This window comes from Tinamus guttatus, unplaced genomic scaffold, assembly GCF_059628265.1.
Source record: "Tinamus guttatus ecotype Peru unplaced genomic scaffold, ASM5962826v1 Tinamus_guttatus_pri_ptg000079l, whole genome shotgun sequence".
NCBI classification, from domain to species: Eukaryota; Metazoa; Chordata; class Aves; order Tinamiformes; family Tinamidae; genus Tinamus; species Tinamus guttatus.
In genome coordinates this window covers 5887401-5914589 of record NW_028288613.1, presented here as the reverse complement: position 1 = coordinate 5914589, position 27189 = coordinate 5887401, and the positions used below count along the sequence as shown (strand labels likewise).

General features: G+C 39.4%; 1 protein-coding gene across 1 annotated transcript; it reads left to right on the top strand.

Moving 5' to 3' along the window:
- Positions 1–768: 768 nt before the first annotated feature.
- SLC18A2 (solute carrier family 18 member A2) lies at positions 769–26090 on the top strand. Its single transcript, XM_088520102.1, has 15 exons — positions 769–889; positions 2491–2836; positions 8727–8785; positions 10253–10336; positions 12711–12803; positions 13687–13776; positions 13888–13931; positions 14011–14071; positions 17522–17617; positions 21200–21278; positions 21532–21583; positions 21995–22058; positions 23016–23135; positions 23675–23808; positions 25910–26090. Exons 1-15 carry the CDS (start codon positions 769–771, stop codon positions 26021–26023), a joined length of 1557 nt encoding a protein of 518 aa, XP_088376228.1. The 3' UTR covers positions 26024–26090.
- The last annotated feature ends 1099 nt before the right edge of the window (positions 26091–27189 follow it).

Genomic DNA, 27189 nt, shown 5'->3' with positions numbered 1-27189 from the left:
TCTCTCCCTTGTCATTACTTTTTAGAAAGATCTGTGCAAAGTCAATAATTGCATCGTATTAAAAATGCACTCCCATTCCCAAGGCCTGTCAGATCCCATTCAGAGGTGGGTTAGAGCCTAGGAAATCACCATGAACTATGTGTGTATACATATATATATATATATATATAGGTTTTACTCCCACTGTCACCCACTTGAGCAAAACATGCCCAGAGCAAATGCCACTGATTAATTCTTGAAACTGTGTTTTTACAGCATGAAGTGAGCTGTAAAGAAGCACAGAAGCACAACTTTGAGAATCACTTTGGAAGGAACCTGTGTCTTTAATGAAAACTCGCCAGGCTGAAAGGGTGTACAACTAAAGGAGCTAAACTAATGGAGCTAAACTAAAGGAGGTAAATCAAGCTAGCTAAGCTAAACTAGCTAAGCTAAACTAGCTAAGCTAAACTATATGTTTTATGCACATAAGCAAACAATGGAAAAAAAAAGGCAAATTTAAAAAAAAATAAAAAAGCAAATAAAGATAAATCGCAAGGGCATGAAGTGAAGGAGAGGCGGGTGCTGCGCGGCGGCGGGACGGGCGCCGCTCGCGGCTCCCCGCGCGGGGCTGTCCCCGCGCCCGCTGCGCAGGTGCCGCCTCCGCGGGCCGGGGGCGGCGCCGGGCGGGCGGAGCGGCCGCCCCCGCGGAGCGCAGCGCAGCGCGGGGAGCAGCGCGGAGCGGCCGCTCGGCGAGCGCGGGGGCTGCGCGGGCGCGGCGGGAGCGCGGCCATGGCCCGCGGGGAGCTCGCCCTGCTCCGCTGGCTGCGGGACGGCCGCCAGTCCAGGAGGCTCATCCTGCTCATCGTGTTCATCGCGCTGCTCCTGGACAACATGCTGCTCACCGTGGTCGGTACGTGCCGCGCTTCCCCTCCTGCCGCTTCCCGCCGGGAATAGCCTCTAGCCACGGCCGTGCTCCCCGCATGCCTGATTATAATGCTTCAACTTACACGTTTTCGACTATTCATTTCCAAACGTGTGTCATTCTAGGTCTTGCCAACACTGTCGTGCGTGTCAAAGTTTAGTTTTATGCTCTATTTATTGCAGGATAAGCACTGAACAAAAAGCTCTTCATAATTCTTTTTCTTTCCCTACTGAAAGACACTAATACTTGAGAGAATGACAGATAACAGTATTTTTAGTTCATCACCAAATGGTTTCTCCTGTGGTCATGAAACTGAAAGAACAGGCTAGATAACATTTGGGCTGTGTTTCCTTGTGATAGACCCCCTTTCCTCCATGCTGCTCTTAAAATGAGAGATTAAAAAGAAAGCAATCTCAAGGGGTTTTAAGAAAAGCACTTCTGGGAGTTGCTTTAATAGAAAAACCCTTGTTTTGATCAAAGTTTAAGACACAGGCTTCTACTGCCTTCAGTTGCAGTGTCACGATTTAGGAATCTACTTGTAACTTATGGTTTTAGGGGGTCCTTGGTAATTTAAATTTGTATATTTATGCACATCTTACCTATGCACAGGTTTCTCAGCGAAGCAAATCAGGCTCCACAGAACTGAGGGGTGGTATCTTAATCAGACACAGGATTAAAGGCTGATTCTGCAACATAGACATTAACAAAAACATTTAGATACATATTCAGGCCAGTCATTTTTTGAATTTTTTACATGAGTATACTGTCTTATAAATTTATTAACATCTCATTGCTTAATATTTCTGTAAGAAGTCCTTCTGTTTCAGTTACTTACTGAAAGATTGGCTTCATTTGGAAAGAGAGAAAGTGAGACAACAAGTGTTGATTGAGTCACTAATACTCTCTAGTAGCATGAATCTTCATCTGTTTTTACTAGTTCTGAAATACTAATTTCTGAAATGCATATTAATGTATTTAACTTGCAGCTGTGATCCTAAGTCAGGTAAAAATATTCATGTTCAACAACTTCTTTGTGATCTTTTAAATGCATTTTTTTTTAAAAAAAGAATTAGAAATGTAATTATTAATACATCAGTTCCAATTAATGAATATTGGAGTGTTATAAAAAATTCTTTTTTTTTGGTTGTTATTTATGCAACATTTCTGTGGCATGTTTTATAAATCTGTTTTATTACTCTTAAAATACTTATTTTAAATAATAGTTTTAAGCTTTTCTTAGCCTCTGTGTTTTCACAGCTTGCCAAACGGATTTATGCAGTAACATGCAACAAAAAGACTGTATGAATGTAGTCTTTGGTACTTCTCAAATTTTGCTTAGTGAATGCTGGCTGCATAGAAAACTTTACATTGAAAATGGAAAAAAAAGAAGTTAAGAAAAGGTCTTTGTTCTAGCTGCATTTCCAAGTATTTTTTTTTTTTTTCCTGGGGGAAACTTTTCATTCTTTGTTTCAGGCCTTCAAAACTCTTAATGGGGCTCTTATTTAGGGATAAAGCAAATAAGAATATAATGATTCCATTTACAAATTCCCTGTTAATAAAATGCCGATACGTTCTATTTGCTTTTCCAGTGCCGATAATTCCCAGTTACCTTTACAGCCTCAAACATGAGAAAAATGCAACTGAAATCCAGACTGCTAAGCCTAACGTAGTTCCAACAACAGTGGACAATTTTCGGAGTATCTTTTCCTATTACGACAACTCATCGATGTTTACTGGAAATGAATCTGATAAGATCAGGCCAGCAGAGCATACCCAGACAGAGCAAATGATAGTGAACGTGACAACTTCACCGTCCGATTGTCCGAAGGAAGATAAGGACCTGCTGAATGAAAATGTGCAAGTTGGGCTGCTGTTTGCCTCAAAAGCAACAGTTCAGCTCATCACTAACCCTTTCATAGGGCCACTGACAAACAGGTATGTCATTTCTGTTATGTTATTCACTTAGCATTTTATACTGATGCATATTCCTTCTTTATTCTGAATTAGTATTTCAAATGGTGTAATTGATATTTCCATTGCAGAAATTTAAAATTTGTGAAAGCACTTAGTATCCTTCTCGCTTTATCCAGAGGAATATTTTGGTGAAATATATTTCAAGGGCACATCTTCCAAATGCTTCCTCTTTCCCAAATTAAAATGCCAGGTTACACACGAGCCATTTGATACCTTAAGTATCATACACTTTAACTCCTGAGGCCTAGGGTCCTTACAGGAACTTTTACTGCAAATATATTAAAATTTTTTTGACAGGCATAATGTAACTCCTCAAGTGTGGGAGGCCAAAAGACACTATAGCTCAGTGTTTGTGAGAGTGGAACTGTGAATTGATGGTAGCTCTGTTATACTTAAAGGACACAAATTTGATGCTGAACGTGTGGGCAGTGTCCAGACTTGCCCTCCATGCATGGTTTGGTAGCCCACGCTCCTGAATCAGGCACTGGGACACTGTGATAAGAACCACGTGGGAAATCTCATGGACTTTAATGAAAAATCTCTCGGATAGATTGCTGATGCCATACTCAGTTCAATGGATTGCGTGGGTTTACGTCAGCACCTGATCTAATCTTCAAATTGGTCTCTCCATATATTTGCATATATATGATGCCTTGTACATAGTAAGTCTGAATGCTGCGTCTTAGAAGATTGATTTAAACATTATCAGGGGTATAATCACCAATATGGATGACAGCAAAAGAGAAATAAACCTAGTGATATTGGCATGGAGATTAAAAAATATTCATAATGTCATTTTAAATTTTGGTGTTTGTAGAATTAATTTTATTGTTAGTATTTTGTACATCTATTCCCCACATAAGTTGCATTCTTTCTAAGCAGCAAAATACATGAGAATATGAGGTCAATCTCTGAACAAACTAAACTCCAAGTTGTATTTAGTCAGATCACTAATGTTTGTATTTCATATTTGAGCTATTTTTATGAAGTAGAAATTTGTTCTTGGAAAATAGCATAGAGTGGAAATCTGTCCACCTTCTGCCCTTGTGAAACGTGTTTTTTTGTTTGAGCAGTCAGTGCTGTGGCAATAACCAAAGCAAAAAACACACCTAAATATTAGATATTTCTGCTTTCGAAGTGAAAACTGCTCTCCTTAGATTTTACAGATTATGCTCTGCGATGGTTAAACTGAGTGTTTAATTTTAATCTGATGCAAGAATATCTTGAAGGATAAGCACTTGTTTGACTCAAAATGTTATAAATTCAAAAACTGTATTAAATCCATGGAACTGGTATAAACACAAAAGCTTTAAATTACTCTAGTTTCTCTCTCTTTCCATTGTGTCTCCTACTACATAACGCCTACACACATATATGTATGCCATTATCTGCAAGTTAAAGAGAGAACCAATTTTTTCTTACCCAGACTTCCTTTTTTTTTTTTCTTTTTTTCTTTTTTTGAGGACAGGATAGTTCACCCACAGGCAAGGTAACAGAAAGGGGTATCATCTCTTCATATTTCTTTAGGTATCCTTCTTGTTTTTATTAACAGCCTAAAAAAATTGCCATATGTATATATACACATTATAATAAATATATTATGATTATGTTTTTATATTATTAGAATTTCCAGCAACTGCCAAAGTAGGAAAAAAGCAAGAACGTGCTCCACATTTTCAGTGCTGTCTCAATGCTGTGGTTATGTCATATCCTAGATACCATCTCAGCTCCTTCCTTTTGAGGCATCCGCAGAGGTCTGGGGGTGCCTGTATCCCTGTCCGTGCCTATCCCTTTGCTGGGAGGAATTAGGCCTGGAGCCCAGGCTGAGGATGAGCAGCCGGACACTTGTTGTTGGTTTGGGATCAGGGATGTGCCTGACTCCTGAGAGAGAAGCACCTGAGACGCGTCCCGTGAGGTTTCAGTGGGGCATCTGTGATGGCCACATGCCCAAAGGCAGGGAAGAGAATAATCAAGGACAAGATGCTCCCTGGCTTCTCGTGCAACAAGCATATTCTTTCATGCTGAAGGAAAAGAGCCGTCTAATGGCACAGTGGCCCTAAATTAGATTTAAGGATTACTGTGCTTCTTTCATGCATTATTTATATCTTGGGACAAGTAGCTGCCTTTCTTCTGAGAAATACTTAGTGGGAATTATCAGTGATCAAGGTTATCAATTAACTACAAAAGTCGTTGGGGAAAAAAAACTAAAAATTCACATTTCTTAAGAACAAAATGTATGTTCTGTTAAAAAGAAGTGAAGAATGAAAACTGGAGATACTTGAGCTATCATTACAAAGACTCTATCACTGATAAACTGCTTAATGATAATTATCATTTTTATCTGTTTTGCAGAATTTCATCAGAATATCACAGCTTAGGGAAAACGGGTTGCTCTGTTAAAGTGCACAGCCTGTTTGTTAAGATGCCCAGCAATTTTCCTTACAATGTAGACATGGTATTAGTTTTTCAACAAAAGAATGGTGTTACTTAAGACTGACTTAGAGTTTTGAAGGATTATGGAGTTACTTGCTTAAGGTACAACACAGCTTTAATTAGTGGAGTCCGTGCAGGATGCAACAGGGTATTGTACATAATTACTTTTCTGAAAGTTTCCTGGGCTATTTTTTCACTTTTTCTAAAACTTTTGAAGGTGTGGTGGTTCTTTAATTTTGAAATTTATTTTTTTTTAAAAAAGTAAGCTGTGCTAAACAATAGTTCTTATTTAAACCTCGACCATATATTTTTTCACAGACCACAAGATGAAGGCACCTGCCTTGGTGAGCTGGTTTGTAATTCATGAAACCTGCTCTACCTTGCCTCTGAGTGCTGCTGAAAGTCATGGCAAATGAAAAGCTAAGGTCTTGACTTTGCCATAGGATATGAGCAACGTATTTCTCATAGTGGCTGTACTTCAGGGCAGACCTGATAAGATTTAATGTCTCAGATTCACAGTATACTTGCGACCGTGGTGAGATTGATAAGAAACTATACAAAATAGCACAACATTTAATCTGGGGCCCTTGCCCTTTGTGAGGAGGAGGTATTGGCAACAGCAGATTCAAGTCTCTGACTAATACTTGACTGTATAGAAAGTGGTTAATAAGCTGCTGTGCTTCTTGTGACTGACTGATTTGCTCCATTATTTTCATCAAGTTGTCACTGAGCTCTATGACTTAGACTTGATGCCCAGGTGCCTGGCCCGACCATCCACTAATATCACTAAGGGTCTTATCTGTCACGTATATCCCTCCCCCAGTCTGAAAAATAATATGGCTTTAGCCTTACCTTTATTCAAATATAACCTCTACGTTCATTTAAAAATAAATATCTTCATTATCATTTTTATAGCCAACCTGAGTAGAGATCTGAGTTGATCTTGCAAGTGAGATTGAGGGCTGAACCGTCGTGGATTTGTGACCAAGATATATACAAAGAGTGAAGGAGAGGAAGGCATACAATAGCATTTCTAACTGCCCGGTTACAGTTCAGCTTGGATGGAAACGTTCCGTAGGAGAGTGTTTGAAATGATTGATTACCATTAACACGTAGTGTGCTTAGGGCGTGCTCCTACCTGGCACTGCTGCCCCTGCGTGTTCTTCCTTAGCCTCACACACAATCAGCAGTTCATGGCTTTATTACCTTGATCAAAATATTCTTCTTGCCAGTCTTCCTCCACAGTTTTACTGGCAGTGAAGAAGGAAGGCAAGCAGAGACAGATGTAGCAAGCGCTGTTTGCACTGGTGCTTGAAAGCAATACAGAGACAACACCGAGAGTGGTGGATTCGCAGAACTGTAATGAACAGACTACTAGGCTCTGATCGACCATGGCTCTTAACCTGGTGGTCAGTGTAAGCTTTACTGCAGCACAGCACCCATCAACGGCTTATCTTATCCCAGGGTAATGTCATTAATGAACATCATCCACTACCATTTGGTAGTCTTGTGTCTGGCTCCAACTTGGCACTGCAACAAAGAGATTTAGTAATTTGGGCATTTCCACAGTGCAGACTTTCCTCTTCCTCCTGAACGATGGACCCTGATGTTTCTCTAAGTCAGGAATGATTCGTTTTGAGCTGCAGTAGCATTTCTGAAGTGTGCTGGATTCTGCAGCTGTTTTGGATTTACCAATGAACAAGCAAGTCTCTTGAAGTTGAGAGTGCTCAAAAAAATGAGTAGTTTGGCCATAAAAGAAAGAAAAGAGCATATACATACAGTATATAGGATAATGTTCTTATGTATTATATGCACAGAGAGGAACAAGTATGTAGAGATACCTGTGATGGAGCATTCCATTTCATGGGAGTGAAACAGAAATTGCATGCTCATGACATGTAGCAAGAAGAATGGTCCAGGAACAAGGACAAAATCATTGAAAAATTGACTGTTATAAGGAATATCTCCTTTTTTGTGTGTGTGATTATTTATGCTTTATAGGAGTGTAATTGTTCTAATCAAGAAAAACCTCGAGCTCTTTAGTGTCTATTGGACAGATCAAGGAATGCAGCTGTGGATTAGACATTTGTGCTGGAACAACTGCCATCTAATTAGTGTTGCTATTCTGGGAGGAAGCAGGGGTTGCTAAGATCATGCAGAAAAAGGTAATCTGCATATCTAACCATATGTCAGCTGTATGGGGGCAAGAATTTCCCTTACACAAGAACAACCATGACTTCTGGAGAATCAGTAATCTTACGTGTACAAAACTTATATGAAGAAAAATTAAAACTCAACAGCTGGTTACATATCTCAGGACTGTGGCATTTCTAAAAATAAGGAGTAATTATAAGACATTCCATTATTTGATTAACCTACATAGATTATAAATGAACTCTGCCAGTATAAACGCTTAATACTGCCAGATCACTGGAAGATGAAGTCAGTTGGTGTTTCTTTGTAAAGAATTGGCCATTGCTGAAAAATTAAGTCATTAAATAATCTCTTTGCAAATACATTTGAGATGTAGCATCTTTTCTAAAAAAAAAAAAAAAAAAGCCATTAATATATTTGCTGAATAGAATATAAAAATGTCTTTAAAACTAACTGGGGAGCATTTTTGATTCTAGGGTAGATTTGTAATGGGATGAAAAGTACCATATTGTACTTTTTTTCTCTTTTTGTTGTTGTTAAAATTTCAATTTTTAGCTTCCTAGAAATGTAGGTTTGCTTTTCCAACAGAAATGCTTTCTTTCATGGAAAATTGAAAATATTAATAACAACTGGGCATTTCTACAGGCTATTTTGAGTTCTGATGAAGAAGTGAGCTGATGAAGAAAGCTGTGATCAGCTCCACTGCTACCCCTCAAATGATGGAAAAGCAAAAATGACATTTTCAGACACTTTGGGACTCTTCCAGTGCTCCTAACAGGCAGAATGCCCAGCAAAGCCGATGACAAATTTTCCTAGAAAAAAGCCAGTGGTTTGACAGTGTCTCATTATAGCCATTGTCTCAGGAGGATGGAAACAGATGACTACTAGAATTTTTCAAAGTTCAACATGCTCAGATAAATATTCTGTTCACATATCCTTGGCAACGCTGTGGATGCCCAGAGGGGCTGCACTGGAAAAATCACAAGGAAAGAACCAGAGTCTAAAGTGAGAAGGGTTTCTTCCAGTGTTTTCTGATAAAAAAACATCTGCCTTACCAGGGGAGAAGGGCACTGATAACATAGGCAATATTGATCATATGGTCCAATATCAACAGTTCGACACTTACAAAGGACCTAGAGGTTGGGTTTTTTTTTTTTTTTTGTGTGTGTGTGTGTGTGCAATTCTAAAGAACTCCTCTGAGTAAATCTAGCTCCAAATGTCAGTGGGATGATCCTGAAATGGGGGTGTTCATTTTGTTTTCCAGAATAGGCTACCAGATTCCACTGTTTGCTGGCTTCTGCATCATGTTTGTGTCGACAATCAGTAAGTGTCCACATCATTGATTCAATTCAGATGCACTTTTAGAATAAATGACCTATGATAATTATCACTGAGCATTGTTGATTTAGAGGGAATTTATTTATTTCAAAGGAAAATATGTGACTGCTGAGTGGGTGGCGGTATGATTTGAGAAACATATCCTTACAGACAAGAGATTCTCCTCCACTTTCTAGCCCATGTGGGTTGGTCTCTTCCATACCTGATCCTCCTCTCAGGATCTTATCGTCTGAAGCTAGTGGTGTTCAGTTTTAAGCTGATAAAATGTTCGACCATGGGAGGGCTATTTTAAAACTAGTTATGGTACAAACAAGAAAAATATTGTAAGATTTTAGTGGATCACAAGCAGGATAAGAATCAATGGTGTCATAGCGTTGCTAAACATCACGTCTCAGTGTGCAAACAGGAGCATAGCCTGCAAGTCAGCAGAGATAATTTGTCCACTCTAGTGGCATTAAACACTAGGCATCAGCTGGTGTTTAATATTCAGTTTGGCATGGCACTTAAAGAGGTAGCACACATGGAAAGAGTAGAAAGGAGAACATCAGTGATCATCGGACACCTGTGAGGAAAGATTAAAAGAAGTGGATTCGGAAAGCAGATGTAGGACATACTAAAGTCTATGACAAAAAGGAAGGAAATAAACACTTTTCTTTGTCCACTGCATGCAAGAAATGATGAGCTTTAAAACTACATCAAAGAAAATTTAGGTGAAATATTAAAAAAAATATTTCTCACAGCAGGGGGAGTGTAGTGCTGGAAAAGATTACCTGGTTGTAGAGTCTCCAGCACTGCAGGGTTTTTTATTTCCTAAATAAGAGATAAGGCAGGGAGGGGAGTCCTGGGTAAAGTCTCTGTCGCGAGACTCCTCCTCAGATGCATTTCTGTGGTGCTCTGCTGCTGTACTTACTGCAGCAGTAAGTTGATGCAGCCCTTGTATGGGTGCCATTGGTTTCCATGCATGTTCAGCCAGCTGTGCTGCACGACCCGGAGCGTGGAGTTGGCAACACCATTCTAAGACCTCTTTTCATTGAGATGCTTCTTGGAGGAAGGGAAGGTTTTGGAAGGGGAGGGAATCTATGAATTGCCATGAGCTTCAAAGTGAGCACCCTTAAATGAAGCAGCATGGGGAGGTGGGCATGAAAGGAGAGGTCTTGTTACTCCATCTGTGTGCAGCAGAAGCAGAGCAGGACATAATCTAATCCTGAATAATTAGTTAAGCCCACTTGTGTGCTTGCATCCTGTTACCAGGAGGCTTTGATGCCTAACAACAATTCACCACTGACAATTCAAAATGCAATAAGAGAAAATAATGCAGTTAGCATTGAAGGTGGCACTAGTCGCTGTAAATGTTTGACTAAATTGCATGGGGGCTTTGTGATAGTTTAAAGAAATCTAACTTTTTAACCTAGTTAGAGTTAACCTGATTTTTAAAATCTATCTTTTCTGTAGTGTTTGCTTTCTCAGGCAGCTACACATTACTGTTTATTGCAAGGTCCCTTCAAGGAGTGGGTTCCTCTTGTTCTTCAGTGGCAGGTAAGAGAATAAATATGCCAAGTAAATATACAATAGAGTAAAATGCAAATCACTGCTTCTGCCATTGTTAGTGACAGTCATTTTCTTATTTGTATATAGTCTGCAGTTTCAATAATACTGAATTACTCAATTAAATCAATTTCACCTTTTTTTTTTCCTGCTTCTTTCATATAAAGAAGCCCAAAAGCAAATGTCATTTCAGAATTCCTTGGTATTTGGGTTGTTGCAGGGTAGAAGTGCACTTTCCCTGGGGTTCCTGCATGTGCGTCTTCAACATTCAAAATTCACTTTTAGCAGTTTTAAAGGTCAGCAGGAACTTAGGTCTGCACTTATTACAGTCGGGATAGTAGCTCTGCCTGTTACTGAAATTCCCCTTTTAAAATGTAGTTTTAATTAGCTTATAATTTTATCTGCCAGGTTGGACTCATGTTTCTTATACTAGGCATTTGCTACAAGATTCTTGCTGTTTTAAAGTAGATGAAGTGGAATATGTGATTTCACCCCAGATAGTTCAACCATTGTAAAGATTGAAGCTAGAGAAAATATGTTTTGTTTGCATCAGAACATTTCACAATCTTTTCTTGGAAAAAAATCCTACAACAGTAGAAGGAATATGAATTTGGCTTAGGAGGGAAGATCAGTAGACCTTTTTGTCAAGAGTGTCCTTTGACTTTCTCAGGAAAATTCCTTTTTCCAAATTAATCTGGTCTATAAACAGAGGTCAGCTGAATTTCATCCACATTCCCTCTGCTCCAACCCATTTCTGGGCAATGCTGCATGGGGAAGTTGAGAATATTCAACACATTTTCAACTGGGAGTGAGAAACACTTTCTGGTGAGGACGAATGTGAAGCTGTGCAGCAAACACTAGTTAAGCAGAGAGATTGAATGAGCGAATGAGTAGTTGGAGGAGTGGATAAGTGAGCTAGCGGTGATGGGATGAAGAATCAGGGATGGAGAAGACAAGCAGGACAGGTCAGGACAAGAAAATCCTGTTACAAGCAAGAGATTTCCCAGTCTCTCCACCTCTCTGCTGTCAGCAGTTGTCTGAGGAATCATTGCACAGGTGCTCTCTGTAGGACTGATCTGCATAAGATCAGTTAGAGTGTGTGTCCCCATCCCAGAGTTGTTTTGTTAAACGGCATGTGATGGATGTAAAGGAACCTGCTAGTGCAGAGTCCTGTGCAGGAGGCCTTTGTATGCTGTGTGATAGCATATGTTTGTTTTGTTTTCTTTTTCCAGTTTGCTCCTATAGAAAGGAACAAGAAAATTATATAATAGATTTAGACTGGAGAAGATTGAGAGGGGATCTTATCAATATGTACAAATACCTGAGGGGGGGAATGTAAAGACAATAGGTCTGAACCCTTCTCAGTGAACAAGGGATCAAACTGAAACACACGGGGATTCATCTCAATATGAAGAACAACTTATTTACTGTGAGGGTGACAGAGCCCTGGAACAGGCTGCCCAGAGAGGTTGTGGAGTCTCCTTCTCTGGAGATCTTCAAAACCCGCTTGGACGCAGTCCTGTGCCACGTGCTCTAGGTGACCCTGCGTGTGCAGGGGGGTTGGACTAGATGACATCTAGAGGTCCCTTCCAACCTTCAGCATTCTGTGTTTCTATGATTTTAGTGCACGTGATGGGCACTATTCACTTAATGATCCATCACACAATATTTTGTTTTCTCCTTCTGGTTCACAATTCAGCTGTGGATCTTATTTACTAAATTCTACTCAAGCCTTGATTTGAAAACAGAATTATTAATTTCTGTGAGGAGTCTTCTGTAGCTTTTACCACTAATGTTTCACAGAAATACACTATAGCTTTTACCACTACAGCGTTTGGGTATTTCACCATGTAAATTTAGTTCCTTATTTCCCTTTGTAAAATGAAGGCTTATCATCATCAGATCCAAAAGGGAGGTACAATGTCAAAACCATCTTTTAATTTTGCTTGCTGAACTTGAAATACTGATTTTTCAGAGTAATGAGCACTGCATAATACGTTATATTCAAAGCATAGCTTCCCTTGACCATGGTTATATTTGTGAATGTCAAGCACTGGAGTATAAGTAGCAGACAGTGAATACTTGTCAAAAGCTTTGTTTCACCTAGCTGAAAATTACCATCTAAAAATCTGTGTGAGAAAGACAGAATCTAGAAAATTGTGTTGTCATTAAATTACCTGAGTGATACAACATGATGGAACATGATCTTAGAGATCAATTGCACTTGCCAAGATCATTTTTGCTTTAAGGTGAATTCCTTTTATATCTGCTGTCTTCTCTGTCAAATATTCAGTAGAGGTGGCAAATGATGACAAAACACCCTAATAATCAGCTGCCTGCTTTTATTTATTCATTTTTATGTTAGGGATGGGAATGCTTGCCAGTGTTTATACCGACGATGAAGAGAGAGGCAACGCAATGGGAATTGCACTAGGAGGTCTCGCTATGGGAGTATTAGGTGAGTGAGATGGACACTCTGCCAGCAAAACAAACCTCTCAACATTCCCCAAAGCATGTATTGGAGACCTGTGAAAGCAGCTGAAGATCCTGATCAAGTGCAGTGTCATCATGCTGTCTCCAAATTATGCTAAGGATATATATATATATATATGTATTTACATAGAAATAGATTTCTTAGGTAGATGCATTTTCTTAAACTCTCAGATCAGACTCTTCTATGTATCAGACTCTTCTGATACACAGAAGGTTTTCAAATCTTGGTTACCAGTTACATCCTCATTCAGACTATCTCCTCCAGTGATTAGCAACTAATCAGAGCTATTGTGCTCGCTCAGTTCTATCACTGGGTTTTAGTGGTGTATATTCAGTGTTCATAGCTTCAACAGGCTTTACAGGGACTGTGGTCTGTGTTCCTACGCACGTAAGTCTCTAAATGGAGGAGATGAATACAGAACTTCTTATGGTTTAGGCCCCATTCTGATGTGTTTTCCGCTTGTTGGGGCTTCCAGGACCAGATTCTCACCCCCTCCCTATTTTGTCTCACAGAATTAATGTAATTGAAATTAATGGAGTGAAGCAAGTAAAGAAAATGAAGCAAGTTAGACTTGGCTGGTGCTTGGTGTTTTGTATTTGAACCATGTCAGACAAGAGTCTCTGAGATGTTTGGATTTTGTTTTCATAGAACGGGATTTTGTGGGTTAAAAATGTAGCTATTTATTGAGATCACAGAGCTGAAGGAGCTTTGGGGTTTTTTTTTCTTAAACCTGGGAGTTTGGTCACTAAGTGTTGACAGCAGCATGGCCAACCCCTTGAAAAGACTTTGTGTTTGGAAGACTGCTAGAAAAAGGCTGCAAAACTGCTTTTTTATTTCTCTCTCTCAGTGGGCCCACCTTTTGGGAGCATCATGTATGAGTTTGTGGGGAAGAGTTCTCCTTTCCTTGTGCTGGCTGCACTCGCGCTGTTAGATGGAGGTCAGTACCTGCGAATATTCAATTTTTCCATCTAGCACCTTCCTTCCATGCCTTGCCTACTGCCTAACCCCCTTCCTGAACAGAAGTTACAGCCCTGCTTTCTTCTTGCAGCTATTCAATTGCTTGTGCTGCAGCCAGCCCGAGCCCAAGCAGAAGTAAGTATAAACATAAAACACTTTGGGTGATGGATAATGCTTTGCCTTTCATAAACCCAGGATTTTATGTATTTCACAGAGCCAGAAAGGGACACCGTTACTGACGCTCTTGAAGGACCCGTACATTCTGATTGCAGCAGGTACTTGATTCTTTTTCTTTACCAACTGTTGGTGCTAAAACCAGCATCCGACAACACCTCAGGCTAACCACGTTTAACTGTAATGTCATTTGCAGTTTTCATTTACATAAAGCTCAAGGAACAAAAGCATTTGTTGGCAATGCAGGATTGCCACTGGAAACGCAGTAGGACGGAAGTTAGAAATCTTCGTGTCTGCTAACTTGGAGGAAGCTAATGAATTTTGGTGACTTACTAAGATAACGAGCTGTTGCTCATACTGAGACGTGACCCTAGAATTTCTATAAGGCAGATGGGTTAAGGCATTTGGATAGAGGAATTGCAGGCACATCCCAGGCAGGCATAAGGAATTGTTTTGATCTTTGTTTCCCTTTGAAGAGGGTGTGAGTTTAGTCTCTAGGGCATGGAATATATTTGACAGAAAGTCTGGGTCATATAGCAGAATGCACTTGGTATTGCCTTTATCATTTGTTTGATGATTCTGTCTGGAGAGAATTTGCCTTTTTGCATCACATTTCACTGAGCATTTGTTCTGAAGAAGTGTGTATTTAAGCCTGGCCTTTTTTATGTTCATCATATACCTGAAAACACATCATAATTTTATAATTGTGTTCCTCTACTGCAATTTAATTGTCCTACAAAGTAATCTTACAGACATTAATTTGGTTCTTTTGTTTTAGTGATCTTAGGGAATTATCATGATTTTAATTCTGTAGATAGACACTTGGTCAAGCTGTGACCAAAGTTTTACAAACAATTTGGCTTAAGAGATTCTTGGAGCATTAAAACAGCCTGTTGCAGAACTGAGTATTTCAGAGAAGAAAGCAAAGACAGCAGCTGTCATAAGAGATCAAATCTATCATTCATCTAGTTCAGGATCTAGTCTCTTACAGTGGTTAGCAGCAGGTACTGCAAAGTAAGATTCATCATATAAGGTTCACATTAAGTAGATGTCTGGAGTAGATATCTAGAGTAACATGATCCCTGTAGGGTCTATTCAGTAAAGTTCTGTTACTGATTTGACCTGTCAAGGTTTTAAACCCCCAAAACATGACAAGGGGATAAATTATAAGGGCTCCTTTGACTAACTAAGATTTGGCTAAAACTTACCTTCACATGAGCAGTTAAGTGCAGAGTTGTTTTAACCATCCTACATGCCTGTTAGGAACAGAAATGGAATTTGTTGCTATTTTCTAACACACTACCATGGGATTCAATTTGTGCAGCTCCTCTATAAGAAGCTGCTGCAGCTGATGTTCTGGGGGTGCAGTAAAGCAACCAGTGTGAGAGCTGCCCTGGTGAAAAGGACTCAGGACACTAGCCTGGAATCAGGCCTGCATGTGTCAAGGATGTGTTTGCTCTTCTGCCCTGCCTCCTTTTCACTCTTGCTTCCCTGCATTTGTCTCTAAGCTCTGCTGGAACTTCTCAATTCCCCTTCCCATCTTTGATCCAGCGCAGATGTGAATCTTTCTCCCTCCTATCCTTTCTCCCTACCTCTTTCTCTCTCTGTAATTCTCTCTAAGAGACTAGGAAATGCCTGGTCTGCACTGTGCCTATGGAATGTGGCATAGGAGAGACACCACATTGGAAATCGCTGCCTTCTCCTCCTGTAGTTTCAACATGCAGATGTTACAAGTTCATGTTAAACCTCTGCAGGAGATGGAATATGTGAGCAAATATAGATCTTGCCTCCTTATACGTTGTTTGTGCCAGATACGACACCTCTCTGTTGAGCCTTGCACTTAATTTTCAGAGTAGCATGTTGGGCTCTCATTGAGGTACGTCTTAAAGATCGGACATACATTTGGTATTGCTGTACTTGCCAAGTTTGGTGATGTCCTCTCCTAATGACCAAGGAACACAAGCCATATCCTCATGCACATCCACTTCTGGACTTTTGTAAAGTCTGTTAAGAGCAGAATAAGATGTTTGCTGTTTAACCATCTCTGTTAGAACCACACTGCTTTCTCTGGCTGCATTTTGTGTGTCCTAAAGTGGTTTTCTGGCATCAGAGATGTTACTTGGCTGATTGCCAAGAAGAAGATCAGAGAAGCTTGGCTGATTTTGGTTTGGAACAGGGAAACCCCTAGGTGGATAACTAGGATTGCCTCTAGACACTCTGCTAGCGGAGGCTTGCAACAAAATGGAAAGGTTAGCTCTAGACATAACATTACATCCTTAGCGTAAAGCAGTGCTGAACTGTTGCTGCTTGCCCCAGGAAGGCAGTGAGTGAGCCAGCCTGTATGTTTACTTTAAGAATCTTAGCTATACAGTCTGATGTATTCTGGCAGGTTTGAACAAAGAATGACATCAGTGCTCATTTTGTTTTGAACTGTGTGAGGAGGAACTTATTCCAAGAGAAATAATATTTCACTGACCTCAGACAAATTAAGCTTTTGTAAGAAAGTGATGTTTGGACAGCAAACTACTGTAAGAGTCTTGAATATGTTCCTAAATTTCAGAGATTGTAAATATTAAAAAGAAAAGTGGGAAAATATGCCTGAGGCTGTCAGTTCTAGAAGTGATCCCCAACCCCCCTTGAAAGGGTTTTTGTAAAGGATTATCAGAGGGAATGTGTCCTGTTGCCCTGCATTAGGCTTTAGCTGCTTCAGGTTCTTTTGAGGAAGTGGGAAAGCCATCCTGAATCAGAAGAAACACCACGAGATTCTGCACCGCAGCAGAAGTGCACCACTGTGGAGAGACCAGCTTGTCATTAAAGCGCTGGAATCTCGATCTGCAGGAGAAAAACTTTCTGCATTGACAAAACTGAGCCAGCAGGCAAGACTGAATCGCCAATTTCACTGATTTGCATTTGAACAACTAAATGTCCCAAAATTCAAAAGGGTTTGGGAAGCCTGTGAAGTTCACAGGGGTAGGCAAATTCCAGGCTTGTTGGCTGCTCAGTTGCACAAACTCACTGGCTGTTGCTTCTGGGAGCTCTTTACCATATTCCCTACTGTAGGGGATAGACATCCTTGTGGCTGTCTCATGGGTTTCAGATCAAGACTTCCATGTATCTTAGTCATTTTCAAATGACGAAAGAATGGGGTCGGAGCTGGTGCCTCTTGCACAACAGGGCTCAGTTTTTGCCCTGGGAGGCAAGAGGTAAAGACCGTAGGATTGTAGTTTTAGTTTATCATTTGTACAACAGTGAGACCTTGTGAACTTTCTAAATGTCATCGTGCTCACTGCAGATTCTGCTCCTCTCCCTTCCACATTATGAAAATAGCTTAACCTTTAATGCAGAATTTCTAGGAGAATTGAAACATGTAGGAGGTTAGTCCTAAGTTGTTTTGCACTCTCTGCTGTTTAACATTAATCATTTGACACATAACAAATAGGACTGTGGAGACCTCAGCGTTTTTGTAAACACATCCATTCTTTGTATAGCTTTTTGTTAATAGTCAAAAGAAATATTTTTTACTTTTTTTTTCTTTCTATTCTTTCTCTAAGGGTCAATCTGTTTTGCAAATATGGCTATTGCTATGCTTGAACCAGCATTACCCATCTGGATGATGGAGACCATGTGCTCAAGAAAGTGGCAACTTGGTACAGTACCCTATTTGCTTCTAGTATATTTTGTCCAATGTCTGTCTCTGATCTGGTCGCATTAGTAATTGTCTCCTTCTGTGCTTTAGGATGGTCATTTTTTGTGACAGTCTTTAAATTGTCAATATTATAGTGGCACAATGGCATATGTGCTTTTGTAAAAGAAATAGACGCAGTGCTGCTGTTACTGTAATATAGATTTAAATAAGGGGCATCACTTACATTGCAAGGAGAAGCAGATGCTGGTGGTGATGGTACATGCCTGCATGCCAGGAATTCATACGGTACAGCAGCATTGCCAGACTGGAGCCCTGTGGTCAAGTGGGACACAGTTAAATTTGATTTCTAGCCCCACATTTTATACATTAGAAAATATACACAAATTTCAGGTTGCATTTTTAAAAATACATTTTGTTTATAATCATTTGTGGCAACCAAGAAAATGACCAAGATTTGATTAAAGGACATTGTCAATTCTCAAAAACCCAGAAAACAATTTGTGTTGGAGGTTTGAGTTTTTTCCAGTGGGAATCATTTATCAATTCCTAGTACGAGTTGCCTGGAGCAGGCAATCCCAGAAGTCTGCATTGGATTCAGTAGGTTTGGCACCGAGCGTGCACAAACTAACCCATACTCATCCAGGACTGTTCACAGCAACACTACGTAGCTACCAGAGAGAAAAGGAGCCTTAGGAGGATTTTCTCATGAATCTGGAAGATTTTACACTCTTTTCAGTGGTTACTTAGTCATCCCATTCATAAGGGACTTCTCCACAGAGCTCATGATGCTTATAAGGAGTAAACCAGTTTTTATTGAAGGGAATGACATTTTCTAATTGAAACCAGCAAGCTGATGTTCTGACCACAAATTCTTTGCTTTTGGAATGGAGAACTGTGCCAGAAGGCAATTGCTTACGCATAAGAACTTTTTCCAGTTTAAACTTAAACTTACTAGTAAAATTCAATAAACGTGCATTTCTGTGGTTTGCTGTAATTCTTCTCTCTTACCTAGACCTCAAGAGGAGTCATACGCAATTAACTCTTGCAGAATCTATTTCAGGAGTTATAGATGTTCCATTCAAAATTAACAAAATTGTCTATTCATTGGGGGAGAGAAAGAGGCAGAGACTTATTCTTTCAAACTGTTGTTAATTTGCATCCATGGGAGGCCTGTGTTCCATTCATTGCCATATATGATATTTGAGTATTCTATATGAAATAAAGCAGTTTCTACACAAAGCAATGGGAGTGCTTTAACTTGAAGCAAGTTATAACAGGGCACCCTTCTGGAAAACTGTTGTCCACAGGCAACAGTTTAACAGTTCAGTGAGAATTTGTCCCTTTTATCAGATTAGGCTAGAGAGCAAAACTGGGGTAACACCATCTCTTTGAAGTGAATGGGGAAAAAGAAGAAATCCTAGATGGAAACAATGTTCAACTAGCATCAAACGAATATCCCTGCACTACCCTGAGTAGTTGATGTGAAATTTTGTGATTAGCCCCAACACCAGCAGGGTTAAAACCCAGCAGCACTGCAGAGCAAATGTAACCTCGGTTCTCTTAAATGCAGCCTCAGATCCAGGCTGGGCACAGATAGCAGTCCTTTTTGTCCCTTTGTAAGTGCAATGGTTGCTAGCCTGTAATATAGCAAAATTAATGCACAAGCCTAGAGATTTTAAACCTCCCTATGAAGAAGCCTGATTGCTTATCTTACTTCGCACACCAGAGTTTAATATTACTGGTGTAATGGAAATGAGATTCGTGAATCTCTTATTTGAATAGAGATTCCTAGAAGGAAAATATCCGTTTTAAATTAAGACTAATTTTACCCCATAATGACATAAGTAATTGATTCCATTATGCTTTGTCTGATTTGACAGCATTAATTAACGTTTTTAAGCCTCTTAAAGTATATCTTGAAATGCAAGATTTTAGGTAAATTTTTATCTTATACAATTTAGAAGTCCAGTTGTTTGAAACACGAAGGCACAAGGAATTCTGATTTCAATCAGTTAGTGATACAGTGCATAAAGCTTATTTAGCAAATTACAGTTCTGCTTCAGTATACTGCAGCTTATCTCTCCTAACACCTAATTATAAATCTTAGTTAGCAAGCTTTTGCAGTATTTTCTGCAGTTTTCAAGGTCTTCTATGTAACGAATTGGTATAAGCTGGCTCCAAGCAGTACCCAAAGCAGCTGTAGTTGCACAGGTGAAAATGTAAGCACAGGATATTGCAGTGCTAAAAATTACCTCTAGATTTTTCTTATGAATATCACAGAGATAGGAAGGAAGATGGATAGACAGGAAATGAGAAAATCTATGTTGCCTTGGTGAAAGATGAGGAGCATATACACTTGAAGGAAATTGTTTGATTGTGTACCATAATGTCATAGCAGCTTTCTCAACATCAATTATCCAATTCCCAATTTCAAAAATGAGCAAACAGAAAGCCTATCATGGCAAGCATTAAGTTATCAGACTTTCCTTTGGCAAATTTCCCTGTTTTGTTTTTCTTAGGAAGATGCAAAATTTATGAGGAACAGCATAAAAATACTGTGCGTCATTTCTTCCAAGTCCTCTGTTTCGTGTTTGATGCAATCTCACTCCATGTAGACAGCCCATGGTCCTGTATGTGCCTATGTAGCCATCCCTGCTGCACTCCAGGCAATGACTCTCTGCTCCAACTATTAGTATTTCTTCTACAAAGCAATTCCTCCTCTTATGTCTCCCTCCAGGCTTGGTTCTGCCCTATGATTTATGTGTAGGGATAGGAAGAGGACGAGCTCTCAAGCACAGGTTATAATTGGCTTTTAAACCAGAGAAATTTCTGGCCACTGTGGAGCCAGTTGCAGATGCTTCAGATAAAGCCCTTGCTCTGGAAACCTTAGGACTACAAAAATAGTTGTTCCAGGCAAACTTTCTTTTAGAAGGGATGTGAGGTCTGGTAGACCCCATGTAGTGGGGTCGGGTTGCCCCAGTATCAGGGTGCCCTCATCTGGTCGTTATCATAGACTATTTTTTTTTTTATTTGAAACTAATTGCCATTTCTTTGAAAAATAACTTTTACTGTGAGTATATCAGTGAAGTCATTTAAAAAATATGTTTTTAAGACTTGGTGACTGTAACTTGCAAAGCAGCGGTAGCATCCCACTGTTTCCTTTCTCCAGGGATCAGAGAAAGGATGTTCTCCTGTGCCTGTTGCATATGCTGAGCATATGCTTGATAAGCTCAGTGAAACAGAGAAGTATTTGTGAAGGGAAAAGTGAACTCTCTTGAACTATCCTAAAGTTTATTGTAATTAGAAATACTTTTTGGTCTTTTTTTTTTTTTGTCTCCTCTCCCATACCTTTTCAGCTGATGCTGAAAAACTCTTTTCAAAGGCATCACTTTGCTCCAGCGTTTCATAGATAATGTCATTAGATTTCTTGAAAGGGCTGCAACGTACCGGATATTTGATTCTTTGTGCCATGCACCAAGGCTCCATTAGATGGGTTCAAATCAAAATTGCAGTGTCTGGAATTTATTAGTTTCTTCTAACACTTCAATCACTGCTGATAAAATATCTCATTCATGTTTTTCAGGTGTGGCTTTTCTTCCAGCCAGTATCTCTTATCTTATTGGGACTAATATTTTTGGGATCCTTGCACACAAAATGGGAAGGTATGCTTGATTTAAGAATACTAATAACGTCCCAGTCTATTCCTGTCTTGTTTCAATGTTTGTCAGGGTAATTAACTGATAGTGGAATTTGTTAAAATTTGTTGTATAGCAGTAATGATCAACCTGGAAAAATGATTTTTGAACCTTTTTGTTGTGTAACTCTGCATTCAGACGTGAGACTGAAACATTCAAACTCGCTCTAACATCTTAATATCAGTAATGTAATGTCTAACTGATGTTTCTTCTTTGATAGATGGCTTTGTGCTTTACTTGGGATGATAATCGTGGGAATAAGTATTTTATGTGTAAGTAAAACAAACCATCTAAATGTTCATATGTTCCTCCTTGAGTATGTGTTTTACTCATGAGATTTTTACTGAAATTTCTGCCTTCCGATACATTATTAAACAATGTATAGTTAATATGTTCCAGAATGCAATTTTGAGTGCTTTCAGATTTCATTGCTTCAGAACTTTAGAAGGCGATACAGCTCTTGAAGGAGAAGGAAGGCCATTTTTTGGAGCTGTTGTTCAATTAGCAGTTTGTTCTTGTTCATAACTGTGTGCAACTAAACTGCAGCCACAACAGGAACCAAATTCTGATTTGCCCATCTGTACAATGTGCCAAAAATACCCAGGATTTATCCGAGAAGAGAGAACTATCCTTATTAGCATGTGCAGTAGGACAAAAATAATTTCCTGAAATTTCATTTTTAGGTACCATTTGCTAGAAATATTTATGGACTCATAGCACCCAATTTTGGAGTTGGATTCGCCATTGGTAAGAAAAATTGGCTTTTTACAGTCTATTCCTTTTGTAAAAGTGGTGCTATACATGGTTACATAGAAAACTGGTTTTGAGGCAATTCTGATTTTACAGTAGTGACGTCTGAGCTGTGATCCAAATTGGTAAGTAAGGCAAGAAGACTTAAAGGATAGTGCTCAAGGTAATTTGATCTAGGTTGTTATTAGACAAGCCAAGTTCTGAAGTCTGTCCAGAATTGCTCCATCTACCTAAATGGGTCTTTCAAATGGCTCACAAAATTATACCTTATTTACAGACTTAAAGCAATGAAATAAAACCCAGACTAGTCCCTTCTATAGAAGAGATTTATATAGACATTGTCATAGAGAGAAAATACACTCTTGAATTTTTGTTCATCTAAAAGGACTGCCTAAGTACACATGCACATACCTTTTTTTTTTTTAAGTAATATATGTAAAATTTGTTTATGTTGGACCCTACAGTTAGATCTGAGTGGGGGCCATGGCTTGGTCTTTGGCACTTGGCTTGTGAGCAGTGTTCTTGGGTATCTTCACACACAGGGGACTTCAGCTAGAAATGAAGTTGGAGGAACAATTATGAATCCCCAGCATGGCAGTGGGTTTCTCAGAGCTCTCTTGTATTGTTGCTGGCAGTGAGAGACTGACGGCTCAGAAAACACAAGTTAAAACTGCTCTGAGAATTCTGCTTCACTGGGAGCTAAAGAAATCTTTTGGGCTTACAGTAAATGTGAATTTGTACAAAGTAACTGTCCTCTCAGTGAAAGAGTTTTTGCATGGACAGTGTCTAAGTTAAGTTATGCAGTTAAGCATGTGGTTGGACTTTTCCTTTGTTTATTTAAGATTAGGTGTCTTTTTAGTTGTTCTTGCATTCCTTCTCAGCAGAGAGTTGGCAGACATATTAAAAGAAATAGCGAGTGTTTTCCTGAAATATATTTCCCTGACTTTCCATCAGGAATGGTGGACTCTTCCATGATGCCAATCATGGGCTACCTTGTAGATCTGCGACATGTGTCCGTCTACGGGAGCGTGTACGCGATAGCGGATGTTGCCTTTTGCATGGGGTTTGCGCTTGGTAAGTCCTGCCTTTTCCACTTCTAATTCAGAAAATGAAAAGGGGAACGAGGAGGCTGCTAGGGGTGAATCCCAGGGGCATTCGTGGGCTCTGTGAGCTAGAGTAGTTATTTTCTGCAAGAAGTATACAGGGAATTATGTGTGGTTATTCCTTACAAAGAGACCTTGCAACATTGGAAACCAACCCATGGCTCTTCTCCTAATTCTCTGCAAAGGAAATAGCTCCATCCTGACCCACCATACCCTTCAGTTTATGATACCCAGCCTTGTAGCAAGATGATGTGCTTAGGTGGTGATCTGCCAAACTGGAGACATCCACCAGGACACACTGGGGCTCCTAGAGAGGAGGGTCTTCAATTTCTGCAGTGATTGTGGAGCATGAAGAAAGGAAAGGTTTATGTTTGAATTACAAAGGTATATCTGCATTCCTCAACAATTTGCAAAGTGGAAATTTTGCACATAAAACTACTGCTGTCTAACGTGAGTGTTGCAAATTTTATGTCTGAGCGGTATTCAGAAAAAGATTCTTATTTTAAAAAGGTCCCTCTGCTGGTGGTGCCATTGCAAAAGCAATTGGATTTCCGTGGCTCATGACAATTATAGGAATCGTGGATATTCTTTTCGCTCCTCTGTGCTTTTTCCTTCGAAGCCCATCTGCCAAAGAAGAGAAAATGGTAAGCAGAAAAAGGGTGTTTTTTTTTTTTTGCATTTTTTTTTCAGTGACAATGAATGATAATTTATTTCTATACTTTGGCCTCTAACTTCTCCCAGACTGGACTGTTTCACCTTCAAGCATTACCTTTGGAATGAAAAACCTCTCTTTATATGTCCAAGATGTAAAAAGAAAAGCTTTTTTGCTATCTATGTAGTACATGCATGTACTCTCACTGTTGTACTGTTTTCAAAGAAGTCGGTTCTTTTTGGGCTTTTACAGTAAAATGAGTAACGATTATTATCGAACAAAAAGGGGTCAAGCAAACATCTATCTGCAACAGTATATGATGTGGTGGAACAGCAGGTGCTGTTGCTTCCCCCAAGAGCTAGAATTGTGTTAGCCAAGTACTAACTTAACATGATTTATTCCTTCCTGGCCCTCATCCTGTTTTCGTTATGGTCATGATGTATTTTGCTCCATTCCTTCCTCTTCCTTATTCCTTCATACAAATCAACTTTCCTTACAAATTAAAGACTTCTCTTACCCTAGCTATAGCATAGGTCTTTTTTCCCGATTTTTTTAAAATACAACGTTGCCTATGTCAGTGCTCTTTCCTCCCTGCCCACTGAATGGTGCATGGCCAAATCAGCAGTATTGCCAGTAACGCCTTGTCAACAGTGGCCAACAGTGAGTGCCAAAGGATGAGCATAAGACCAGACCCGTTGTGATCCATCTCCACAGTTGTCTCAACCTCCAACAACTGGGGGGAAGAAGGAGCTAAGAGATCTCCAAAGTCACTCGTAACACCATGATTAATAGACCTAAAAGGACTTTGTACTCCATTAAATTATCTGGTTGCTCTCTGGAGCAATGTGGAAGTCCAAGGTCTACAACAGCCTGGAGAGAGGAGCTTCCTTAGTCCACAAGTTCCGCCCCGGGATGTTGCACATGTGCTTGTGTATGCACAGTCCACTCTTTCTCCTGCTTTTGCACTGCTCGCCTAGCATGCACAGTTCCATTTGCCCTTTTAAAAAATGTCCTTTATCCAGGCCCCTCCATTCCGATTGTAAAACCTGCTGTTCCTTTAGATTTATATTGGATCAGGTTCAAAAGCCATCTTATGCTGGAGAAGATCCCTTGCTTTGTTTGGCAAGAAGACAGGAAGCTCCAGAAAGAATCATCATGCAGCTCTATTAATAGGTAGAATAATCTGTGCTCTGATTCCAGAGCTGGGAAACCCTGAAAAATGAGTACAAATCTTTGTTGCAACATCTGTCACCATTTGTAGGGTTAGTCCAGATGGTGCTCAGTCCTCGTTCAGGCTGAAGAAGGTGGCTTGGGGCCAGAATGTAGTGGTTGTTTATTGGTAGGAAAATAAAATGTAATTTTGCGCCACTGTTGTCTTACTATGTAATGCTACATCTCTGAAAGGTAAGGGCAGAAACTGCTTGGTAAGTTGCTCAGATTTTGGATTGGCATAAATAGCAAAATTAAAAAATGGAAAAAATGAATTTTGCTGAAGCTGTATGAGGATGGAGGCCTTCAGCTCTGCAAATGTTTGGATTGCAGAATCCCAAGTACAGCTAATCCTTTGCAGACTAGCTAAACCTTTGCAGACTGTGTCACTCCTTTTACACAGTGACTAAGGCTAAGAAACATAAAGGAAAAAAGAATAATGAGAAGATGCTCAATCCACTCTAAAGGACGTTTTGAAAGTGGGAAAGTAAAGTGAGTAGTAAGGGGTGTGGAGCCTGAGGTAGTGGGATTCTTTGGCCATTTATTCGGCTTTTACAGGTGGTGACCAACACACGGCAGGTAAGTGCTGTAACTGGAGAACGCCTGTAGGTACCTCAGCTTCCCTCCCTGGCCTGGAATACTGGTTCTACTGGAGTAATAGAAAGTTGCTGCTGATGCCTGTAGGGTAAAGATCCCACCTCATATAGGCCTAGGAGCTTGTTTTACGCTAATTGAAAATAGTAATTTGGTTTCTACTTTCTTGAAAGAGAGGTGAATCCTTAAATCTGGGACTGCAGCGGGATGGCTGGGAGCTCATGGGAACTCAGCGAAACCTTCTCCAGAAAAGCTAATGTCCGTGCTCTGCTTTCTGTTTATTTTTTTAGGCAATACTCATGGATCACAACTGTCCCGTTAAAACAAAAATGTATACTCAGAACAACACCCAGTCCTATCCCATAGGTGATGATGAAGAATACGAAAGTGATGAATACCATTAAGAGCCATATCAAGTATCTTGGTGTACAAAATGCAGTGTTTCATGTGAAACATCTCATCCAGAAACGTTTTGGTTGTACTGTACTTTTAATAGTGAAATAGTTTAAAAAAAAAAAAAAAAAAGAGAGAGAGAAAGAAAAAAACCAAAGGTAAATCATTTATTTCCCATGGTTATGAAGCAGACTACTAACCGCCTTATAAAGAGGGGAAAGAAAGGTTTTGTAGCAGATTTCTATAGTGTTAACCTTTATTTTGTGTATTTAATTTTATTAAATATTACACAGTATATTTTTGATTAAATGTGTAGTATAAATCTGTATAAATGTGAATTTAAACTTTTTTTTTTTAAACTCATACACAATATTTTGTATTTTAGACTCACAGGAAAGAACTGAGCTGTTGATAGTAAATTATGATCTAATTTAGTTATCCAATTAAAAAAAAATCAAAGCTCAAAGAAAACACACCTATCCCATTTCTACTCTTCTCAACTGTATCTTTGTAAGTACATTCACAGGAGGTAGAGACTGAAATTAAAAGTATAGACATCACTGAATTTTGTGATCCATTTTGGATCATAAAATACTAAAATAAAAGGCCTTAATTTCTTTGCTGATTTAAAAATGAGCTCCACATGACCAGTCATGAAACATCAAGGACAAGATATGGCAGATGGATGTATAACTCTTATTGTGTACTTTGATGAAGTCTTAAGTAACTGGATAGCTTGGTCTCTCTCACACACAGGGTAAAGGCATGTATGAATGTAAACGGTTCCTTTCCTTTAAAGGGAATTAAGAACTGCATAAAAGATATGGCAAGTATTTATATTCTTATGTCCTGGTTCTTATTTTTAACACGTGAATTTTATTTTAGACACATTTTAAATGACTAGTTATAAAAGCTGCAGTATGGCAGCTCTTAGATCTACGGAGTATTGCAACTAAGGTGATGTCTGTAGTAAGTTGAACAGGAAAATATTTTACACGCATTTGTATGCGGCCCTAGAAACTGCAGATTTATATATATTTATTTTTCAAAAATGAAGTAAAAAATATCATTTTGCTAAAAAAATAGTAAGAATCAGTAGCTTGTGCCAATATCAATCTTTGGGGACAAATGCAGATAATCTGCTGCATTAGGCTGTATCTGCACTGAGGAAAACAAT